The sequence below is a fragment of the Brassica napus genome, chromosome A7, assembly GCF_020379485.1.
Source record: "Brassica napus cultivar Da-Ae chromosome A7, Da-Ae, whole genome shotgun sequence".
In the NCBI taxonomy this organism is placed as follows: domain Eukaryota; kingdom Viridiplantae; phylum Streptophyta; class Magnoliopsida; order Brassicales; family Brassicaceae; genus Brassica; species Brassica napus.
Genome location: NC_063440.1, coordinates 23,255,494 through 23,265,683, shown reverse-complemented (window position 1 = coordinate 23,265,683; position 10,190 = coordinate 23,255,494). Strand labels below are relative to the sequence as shown.

The 10,190-nt window shown below is 32.4% G+C and overlaps 2 protein-coding genes across 2 annotated transcripts; both read left to right on the top strand.

Annotated features, from left to right (window-relative positions):
* BNAA07G27060D (glycosyltransferase BC10) lies at nt 1-3,474 on the top strand. The gene is made up of 2 exons (XM_013793852.3): nt 1-903; nt 2,717-3,474. Exons 1-2 carry the CDS (start codon nt 310-312, stop codon nt 3,371-3,373), a joined length of 1,251 nt encoding a protein of 416 aa, XP_013649306.1. The 5' UTR covers nt 1-309; the 3' UTR covers nt 3,374-3,474.
* A 2,446-nt stretch (nt 3,475-5,920) lies between these two features.
* Nucleotides 5,921-10,150, top strand: LOC106357160 (glycosyltransferase BC10-like). The gene is made up of 2 exons (XM_013796837.3): nt 5,921-7,778; nt 8,524-10,150. The coding sequence occupies exons 1-2, from the start codon at nt 7,227-7,229 to the stop codon at nt 9,160-9,162; spliced, it is 1,191 nt and encodes a 396-aa protein (XP_013652291.2). The 5' UTR covers nt 5,921-7,226; the 3' UTR covers nt 9,163-10,150.
* Nucleotides 10,151-10,190: the final 40 nt, after the last annotated feature.

Here is a 10,190-nt window from a genome sequence, read left to right as displayed (position 1 = left end):
ATATCTCCCCAAATTAGTTTCTAACAGATTCTTCCCTTACTAGTTAACATCTACAGAATATATGAAATCTTTATTTTTGTAAACAAATTTCATCTTTTCAACCCATACAATTTCAATCTTGACAAGTAAAAGGGAGACTCAACAAAGAATAATATAAATAAAATTCTCCACTTGTAAAAGCGGTCACGTATCTCTTGTCCTTAAAGCAAAGAACTTGTCTCTTCTTCTCCATTCAAAACTTTGTAGATCCATTCACTCCTCTTTTAGCCAACAACATAAACACAATTCACTCTGTTTCTTTCTCTCTCGATGAAGAACCAAAAAGAGCAAAACTCATCATTGTCTTCTTCATCACCATCTCTAGTAGCAAAGCTTCTCAATGCACAATACCATCAGTTCCTTAATCTCCTCTCTTATTCCCTCATTCTATGTTGCGGCATAATCATCGGTATCCTTCTCCACTCCTCTCTTCAAGACATCTCTTCCATATCTTCACCCAACATCCAACGCATCTCTCAGCTCTTTCTCGTCTCCTCTATTCCTTCTCCTCCTCATCCTTCTCCTTCTCCTCCTCCTCCTTCTCCCCCTCCTCCTTCTCAGCCCGAACACATTGGACTAGAACAGTTTCTGAGGCCGCCGAAGAAGATCATGCACGACATGGAAGAAGAAGAGCTTCTTTGGAGAGCTTCAATGACACCTAAGATCAAGAATTATCCTTTTCGTAGAACACCAAAGGTTGCTTTCATGTTCTTGACAAAAGGTCATTTACCTCTTGCTCCTTTATGGGAGAGATTCTTTCGAGGGCACGAGGGTCTGTTCAGTATCTACGTTCACTCCTACCCTTCTTATAACCAGACAGATCCTGAAGGTTCCGTCTTCCATGGCCGGCAGATTCCTAGCAAGGTCAGCTTCCTACATACTTTGATATTTTGTTTTCTTTGTTATTTTCATTTCGAGACAAAAAGTATTAAAAGATACGTTTAGTAGTCCTAACAAATATCCAAATAAAAAAGTAAAATTGATATCAAAATGTAAAAAAGATATCAAATTGAAATTGATATAAAGATGTAAGAAAAATATCAATCTGATTAAAAAAAGATTGATATTTAAAAATTCTGAAATATATTTAACTGAATGACCAAAAACCATTCACTTTAATTTTAAAGAAAACTGTGTGCTCGTGTTCTAATTTCTAAACATGCTCTACTGAGATTGAGTAAAAGATAAAACAAAAATCTAATATTCAAGAGATCAAAATCATATGTGAAGGAATGTAGATTATCTTGCTCAAGACGATTACTTTTTGTTGAATAAATTATTATACCTTTTATCAAGCAGTTGTTTATGGTCCGTCGTCGGTGCCAGTGATATCATATGATATAATACTATACATTGCATGGTTTTGCTTTTCGTTTTTCTGGGGTCAATATTTTGCATGGTTTATTTTTTCATTAGTGAATTTAAACGTTTTTGCCAAGGCATAAACGCGTGTACCCGCAAAAGAAGAGGGGTCTTATTAGTCCTTTTATCAAAACTTAGTTGGCACAAACATATATGTCTTGAATGAGAATATCTCCCAATTAATTACTTTCACTAACTTTCTCAAATTTAAGATTCATCAATCTTCTTGTGATATGTCTTTTATTGCTCTTTTAGAAGTAAATATTGACAAACGGTCGTTAACAATTTAGATATTTATTCCAACTTACCTTTTTTTCTTGGTCCATTGTTACACGCGGTCATTTGAATATTGAATTTTATTTTAGGGATGTACTGTCGGGATATTTAGAAATTTCTGATACTCTGAAATTGAATAAAATTTGTAAAAAACGGGTCTAACTTTGATACTCGATCTTGATCTACTAGCGCTTTTACTCGATATCATTGCAAGATATCGTTGCAATGTACTTGTCTGAAACATATAAGTAAAAATAATATATATATATCTATACTTAAGAAAAGTATTTTAAGTATATATAAACATTTTAAGTATTAACCCAAAAATATATTTTAGTTTTGGATATATCCTATAAACTGTATAGATTTTATTTTAAAAAATTGCAGTGTACAAATATAGTTTGTTTATAGACTAATCAAACTAGATAAATAATAAACTAAATATGTGTTCAAATATAATAATATAATATTATAGTTATATATAAATTACATAATATATATGATCATGTGTATACGACATGTTTGCGATTTTTTATATACTTTTGATATTTACAAGATTTTTAGTTTCTAATTTATTGTTTAAAATAAAAAATAGCTTATATTTCTTTAAGATCTTATATAAAATGTGATTTTATGCTAAAATAGTATTTATTTAAAATTTAAAATAATATTTATTGAAAATTTACAAATTTTATAGAAAGCTACATGTAGCCATTTTTAATTACAAAATGGAAGAGAAAAGGCAAAGACATTCAGTCTGAAATCTGAATCAAACTATAATAAATAAATTTTTAATATAGTAGCTAATTTTTCTAAAATCGAAAACAAAACAAAATCGAATTGAAGTCAGAACTGAATACCCCTAAGGCCCTAACTAACACTGTTGATAAAAAAACACTGTTATTTAAATTTACATTTTTATTCATTGACTGCTAATTCAAGTTAATAGACCACAAGTAGATTACCTTATGGTTTTTGATAGATTCCATTATGTTTTTGGTCTTATAACAATTTTTTGAATTATTTATTGATAATACAGAGAGTGGATTGGGGATATGTGAATATGGTGGAAGCAGAACAAAGATTACTAGCAAATGCTTTATTAGACATATCAAACGAACGATTCGTACTTCTCTCGGAATCATGCATCCCTCTCTTCAACTTTACAACAGTTTACTCCTACCTCACTAAATCAATTCAAACTCACGTCCAGTCCTACGACGAACTCGGTGGCGTTGGACGTGGCCGATACAGCCCTGAAATGAAGCCACGTATCCAGCTACGACACTGGCGTAAAGGCTCCCAATGGTTCGAGTTGGACCGTGCCATGGCCCTCGAAATCATCTCCGACAAAATCTATTGGCCTCTCTTTTACCGTTATTGCCATCACGGTTGCTACACAGACGAGCACTACATCCCGACACTCCTCAACATCAAATCGAGCCTTGGTCGTCGCAACTCGAACCGGACTCTCACGTGGGTCGACTGGTCGAAAGGTGGACCCCATCCAAACCGATTTATCAGATACGAGGTGACAGAAGAGTTCTTAGTGAAGCTGAGGAGTGGTGGTGAGGAGAATAGGCAGTGTTACCACAATGGAGAGAAAACGAATATTTGTTATTTATTTGCTCGCAAGTTCTTGCCCACTGCTCTCGGCAGGTTGCTCAGGCTTGCACCTACTGTTCTATATTTCTGATAGTTTTCTTTCATTTAAATATGTTTTTTTTTTCAATTTGTCAACGTAATGTTGTATTCTTTTAATTCTTCTTTCCAATTCAAAAATGATCATTTACCCTACATTGAGAGACAATCGTTAGCCCGATCCTATATTGAAATTAATCTATTCGCAAAGCCTATGAAAACTGAATAATATCTATCAACAGTCAATAAATTGAAATTCCATACTTAATCTTATGTACGATAGTAACTATAAATTAATATTTAAGAAATACTATAAGTTAAAAATAAAGGGTTCAAAATATGACTTAAAAAAATATCTTATGTAAATATATGATCTATTAAAATCATAGACCAATAATTAAAATATGGAGGATTTATATAAATACAAACAAAAAATCTTATCATTTATTCTTATTCACGATAAAATCCATATTTTTAGTTTTTTCTTAACACTTCAAACCATTTAAATATTATATTATCATATTACTTCTAAAAACATGTTTAAATTTTGTGGTACATTTTTCTATACACCAAATAATTTAATAAGAATAGTATGAAAACCAAATTTATAAAATGTAATCAATATATAAACTATGAAAAAACTCTCATCTTACATAAAATATATTTTAAATATAAATTTATTTCTATATTTATAATCTCTAAATTAATAAGATATTATAATTCTATTATTGTAAATTATAAAGTTTTTATGTAATTTGCTATCTTGTAATATTAGCCATGTCACATTGAGGCTTAACAAAATACATAAAAAATGACAAGTTGTTTTGTGGTTTTGACTAAATGACAAGTTGCTTAACAAAATACATAAATATTTCCATTTAACTGTTTGTTATCTTGTAATATTAGCCAATGAAAACCAAGTTGCGGTGGTCTAGTGGTTTTGACTAAATGACAAGTTGTCATATTTATCTACATCAGAAATCAATTTTCATCCAGTGTAAAATTGGTAGCTCCATGTATGATTAGACTTAACTTCCACGTAGAGCAACCGAATTTGCATGTCTCCGACTCATATGAGCAATGATTAGTCAGGCTTCAGTCTGGACGCCTCTCCCTATTCCATATTTATGTTTCTATGGTTGACTATTTTGTATCTCTATGTAATGCTATCTAATATGAAGCCGACGATGTTGCATACTATGCGATAAGAAGCTCACATGCTTCCCATACTTATATAGTCCTTCTAGTTTCTATAATCCGAGAAATCAGAAAGAAATAATGGACCGGACTATAAGGCATCTCTAGTGGCCGGCGTTACATTCATCCAGACCATGTAACAGCACCTCCATCCAGGGGTGAAGTCAGGATCATTTTCTAGTGGGTGCATAAGCTATACAAAATTTGGAAATGTAAAGAGGAATCGAAGCTTATACACCTAGGGGTTGCACACATGCAACCATCACAACTAACTGATTTCAATGAACATTTATATACTACTAAATAACTGTTATTAATAATATTATGGGTGCATGTGTCCCCATTGTAGCTGCACTAGTTTTGCCCCTGCCTCCATCAATTGATACTTACTGAGTTTCTAAGTAATTAAGAGAAATAAAAAATTATTTATTCTACGAAAATAGAGTCATATTTTTTTATCTACCATACACAAGTCTATGTTAGACCATTTATTAGAAATTTAATTAAAAATCCTAAAATTACTCATATATGATATTCTCCTAACAAAAATAATATACATCTAAACAATAACATTTCTAAGAAAACATAAATATATTGTCATTAGGTAATTATCATTTGACTCTTTATCATATTTAATATATACCATATTTTATATATTCCAGTAACTAATTTGAAATTAAATAGTATAGCCCAATTCTTTTTAAATTATCAAATTAAATTTTTATATAAAACAAAATAAATAATATTTTATTGGTTGTAACATTTTATGTTGATATTTTTAGTAAAAATAAAAACATTAAACTGAATTATAACATATTAAATAAAGTAATATTTTAAAATATAACAAAAATAATTTAATTTATTCTCATAAAAACATTTCGAGAATAAAAATTTCTAAACAAAGAAGCTAATAATTTTTTTATTAATTCATATAAAACTAATGTTTAAAATTAAATTATTAATATTGATGTTGCATTTTAAATAAATAAACAAAAATACTTCATTAATATATGATTTGTACAAGGATAATTCTCATAAATAGAAAATTTTCAAGTTTTGGTCACAAAAATAGAGCACAATGAGGAAAATTACCAAAATGTTTCATTTAATAGGTAAAATGACACTAATACCCTAGATATATAAAAAATAAAAAAATATTTTTTATAGTTTTAGATTATATGTTTTCAAATTCGAACTTTTTTATAATTTTTTTTTGAATTTGTTTTTTATTTTTTTCGAAAATTTTCTTTTTGTAATTCGAAAATACTTTTTGAAACTATTTTTAAAATTTTTATTTTCAAAATTTTAATATTTATTTTTATTTTATAAAATTTTAAACCTCAATCCCAAATCTCCACCCCTTAACTCTAAACCATAAGGTTTGGATTAGTTAATCCTAGGGGGTATAAGTGTATATTTACCTCTTTAATAAAATATTTTGGTCATTTTGATTCTTAGAGTTTATATTTGTGATAAAAAAAATTTTAGTGCTATCTTAGGGTATTTTTCTTTGTACAATATCATCAAACAAATTTCAAAAAATAAAAAAATTCAAAATAAAAATTATATACATAAAATTGAGATTAGATATATATCTTTATAACATATTTTATATTTTAAATATTAATTTAAAAATATAAATATATCCGCACGGATGTGCGGGTTAATAAAAGTTTCTTAAAAGTCAATAAAAAGTTCTTAAAAGAGGACTTTTAAGATTCTCTTCGGAACCTATGATGCATGTGTCAAATTAAGCTTTTTTTCTAAAAACTACAAATTAATTCAATAACTAAACTCTATTAAAATATAAATTTTCTTTAGTTTAGAACCTTAAGTAAGATACTATACCAATAAGGGTGAGATAGCCAATTAAGTCAGCCAAACATTAAGCACAAGTGGCAAAACTTCTTAAAACGATTCAGACTTTGTGATTCTGGAGACAATATTGTCTTGGGGATGACCAGAAGAGTCAGGACAAAAGTGTTAAGAGCAAATCCAATAATAACGATTTTGACAAAGACCCTAGATGAGAATAACATTAAAGGGATCAATGAAAGACAAAAAGTTATTTGAATGCTAGCTTTCCGTAATTTTCATGTTTTGAATTTTATTCATCATGTTTAGAGGAAAAAAATTTATTAAATACAATCCACGTGTAGCGCAGAAAACGATCTAGTAGTTAATAATATGTGGTCAAATGATTTTTTCTCAAAGGAATTTATTTTAACTGTGGTCAAATCTAAATAGTTTTAATTTTATATCCATTCAACTGATTTCATATTATGTAAGTGTTTGGGAATTGGTCACCTTTCCATTGGACGTAAAACAGTATACATACAAGATGAATGATATCTATTGACGCCTGTCGTATCGTAAATATATAAGGAATATACTTATCCTATAAAAAAAATGGATATGAAGATATCCTAACTAACAATAGCTTCGAGATTTTCTTAAAAATGAAACAATAACAAAATGCTGTTGAGATTACAATTGGATTAGTCGAAAAAAACCTAAAAACTTACTCCATTGCATGTGTAATTTTTGTTAACGTCCTACTAATCATTCATGCCACAAAGATCTTCAATTTTACTTGCTCATCTCCCTTTCTTCACCTCATTCCACCTAAAAATTAAGATCCATCCATCCACTTCTAACCTCTTTATATTTTGAAAACAAAATTCTCATACTCATGTATTTCTTAGTCGGAGATGCCAACACAAAAGGACCGAAACTCATCATCATTATTTCTAGTGATCAAGCTTCTCAATCCACTGCTCCATCATTTCCTCAATCTCCTATTCTATTTTTTCCTCCTCTGCTTTGGCGTGGTAGTTGGAATCATTGTTCATTCTTCTCTAGAAGCATCATCTTTGCCTTATTATCCAACCGTTCAAAGTGTTTCCCAACTCGTCCTCGTTACATCTCCTCCTCCCCCTACTTCTCCTTCTCCTTTGCCTCAGAACTACGAGCTCGAAATGTTTCTGAGGCCACCGAAGATTAACATCATGCATAATATGGAAGACAACGAGCTCTTTTGGAGAGCTTCAATGGATCCTAAGATCAGGAGTTACCCTTTCTCTCGAACCCCTAAGGTTGCTTTCATGTTCTTGACAAGGGGACCTTTACCTCTGGCTCCTCTATGGGAAAGATTCTTTCGAGGGTGTGAAGGTCTTTTCACTATTTATATTCACACCAATCCGTCTTACAAAGAGTCCATGCCCCAAGGCTCGGTGTTTCTTGGCCGCCGCATTCCGAGCAAGGTCAGCCTTTAACCCCATCGTTTATAATATTTTCCTTTCTGCCTTCTCTTGTCCATTTTGGTTTGTTGCAATAACAGCTTGGTTTGGGGAAAAGACAAATAGCGTTTAACACTTTAGCCCATTCACAGAAAGACCACAATGACTTGTGTATATCCTCATCTGGCATATAATGGAATACATTTTATATTTTAAATAGCTCTATCTACATTTCTACATTTTATATTTTAAATAGCTCTATCTACCTTTCTACATTTTATATTTTAAATAGCTCTATCTACCATTTGTTCAAAAAAAAAAAAGCTCTATCTACCATTCTACATATAGTTATCCGTGTACTTAACCACTAACCTAATTACCCTCTCTGAACTAAATAGGTTCGATTAGTATTAATTTTCTTTGTAGTATAACCAGTACCGGCCCTGGGTACAAGCTGCACAAGCTTGTGCTTCCGGCCCTTTATAAAATATATGATTTTCCGGCCCTAAAATATCACAAATTTCTTGTAGCATAGTTGGTTTATGCTGGAATTTAGAGTGCTTCAGGTGAGAGGTTCGAATCTTTGGAACCATTTTTTTAGTTACTTGATAACAGGCCCAATATTCTGTTTTTGCTTCCAGCCCTTTATTTTAACGGGCCGGGCCTGAGTATAACTACATAATCTCAAAACAATTGCACAATTGATGAATATATAAATTTGTATCTAATCAAAGAGATCACAGTCTAACGTCCTAATGTATTAACGCAGAGAGTGGACTGGGCAAACGCAAACATGGTAGACGCAGAACGTAGGTTACTAGCAAACGCATTATTAGACATCAACAACGAGCGTTTCCTTCTCCTCTCGGAATCATGCATCCCTCTCTTCAACTTCACCACTATCTACTCTTACCTCATCAACTCCACTCAAACCCACGTAGATTCTTACGACCTCCCCTTCGGCCGCGTCCGCTACAACCGCCGCATGTATCCACACATCCACCTGCACCACTGGCGTAAAGGCTCTCAGTGGTTCGAGCTAGACCGACCCATGGCCCTGGAGACTGTCTCCGACACATTCTACTGGCCCATCTTCAGGGCATACTGTCGCTGTCCCGACGAGCACTACTTCCCGACGCTACTCAACTTGACGCCCAGCCTCGGGTCGCGTAACTCAAACAGGACGTTGACGTGGACTGACTGGGGGAAGCGTAGGGCCCATCCGAGATCGTTTGGTGGGCCGGAGGTGAATGTGGAGTTCTTGAATTGGCTTAGGAGGAGTGACAAAGAGTATTGTGAACACAAAGGAGTGGATAAGACGAGGCCTTGCTTTCTCTTTGCTCGCAAGTTTTCGTCTAATGCTTTGGATAAGTTGCTCCGGTTTGCATCCACCGTCATGTATTTCTGATCACTATTTTTCTCTCTTCTATTTTGCTTTTATTTTGTATAGGTGTGTAAAGTTCTTATACTTGGATACGTACTATCTGAAAGATGTTCCAACGACCATTTTTTACTCGTGTACATATATAAAAATACTCCTATAAAATATGATCAGATGACGAAGTCCTTAGCCAATTAAAACTATATATGTACGCTACTGACCCCATATTCGTGTGTGAAGGGATCCAGGAGATTCCAGATCATAGACCCATAGAGACAAAAGAATGTTAAATTTTTAGTCAGCGGCGAGATCTTAAGACTAGGAACTTCTTTTTTTTTTTTTTTTTTTTAAAGACTAGGAACTTCATATTCAACTAGCTAGTAGGGTTAGCAGTTGTGCGTTGATGAATCCCTTCTCTTTTGTGACGTTTACAGAAAAGATTCTTGTAACATACTTCTTTCATCATTTTAAATTGTTTGCTATTGTGTGTTTTGGATGCTAGTGAAGGTGGATGAACTGCTAAAGCAAAGGGATACAATATGCCATTCACCCTTCTCTGGGGTAAAGACACCAAGCAACGTGAGTAACAGTAAAGGTTAGAAAAAGAATCAAAAGGCGATGTGGACAGTGTGGGTGAAGAAAAGTGGATCAGAGAGTAGAGACAAGACAAAGAGGAAATGGTTCAACTTGAACATAAAAGGAACTGATAAGAAGCTTGGTTGACCTGAGCAAAAGGGCAGATTTGTTGTGAGTTCACTGGTATATTCGTTAAGACAGAACTGACTCATTGACTGTTGGCACTGTGGTGGCTCTGTGTCTAGGCATATGTATATGTTCATCGAAATGGTTTGAAAGAGAAAGAGAAAAAAAAACTAAATATGAAAGTGGTTTTGAAATGTATGCAAATGCATCATTTATTCATTGTTTAATATTTTATTATTTGTCACTGGAACACTTTCCACATTGCATCTTAGAGCAAATTCCATTGCTACATAGTGAAATAAAATTAAGAAAAAAAAAATATGAGAGAGGTAGAAGAGTTTTCAAAAGATATA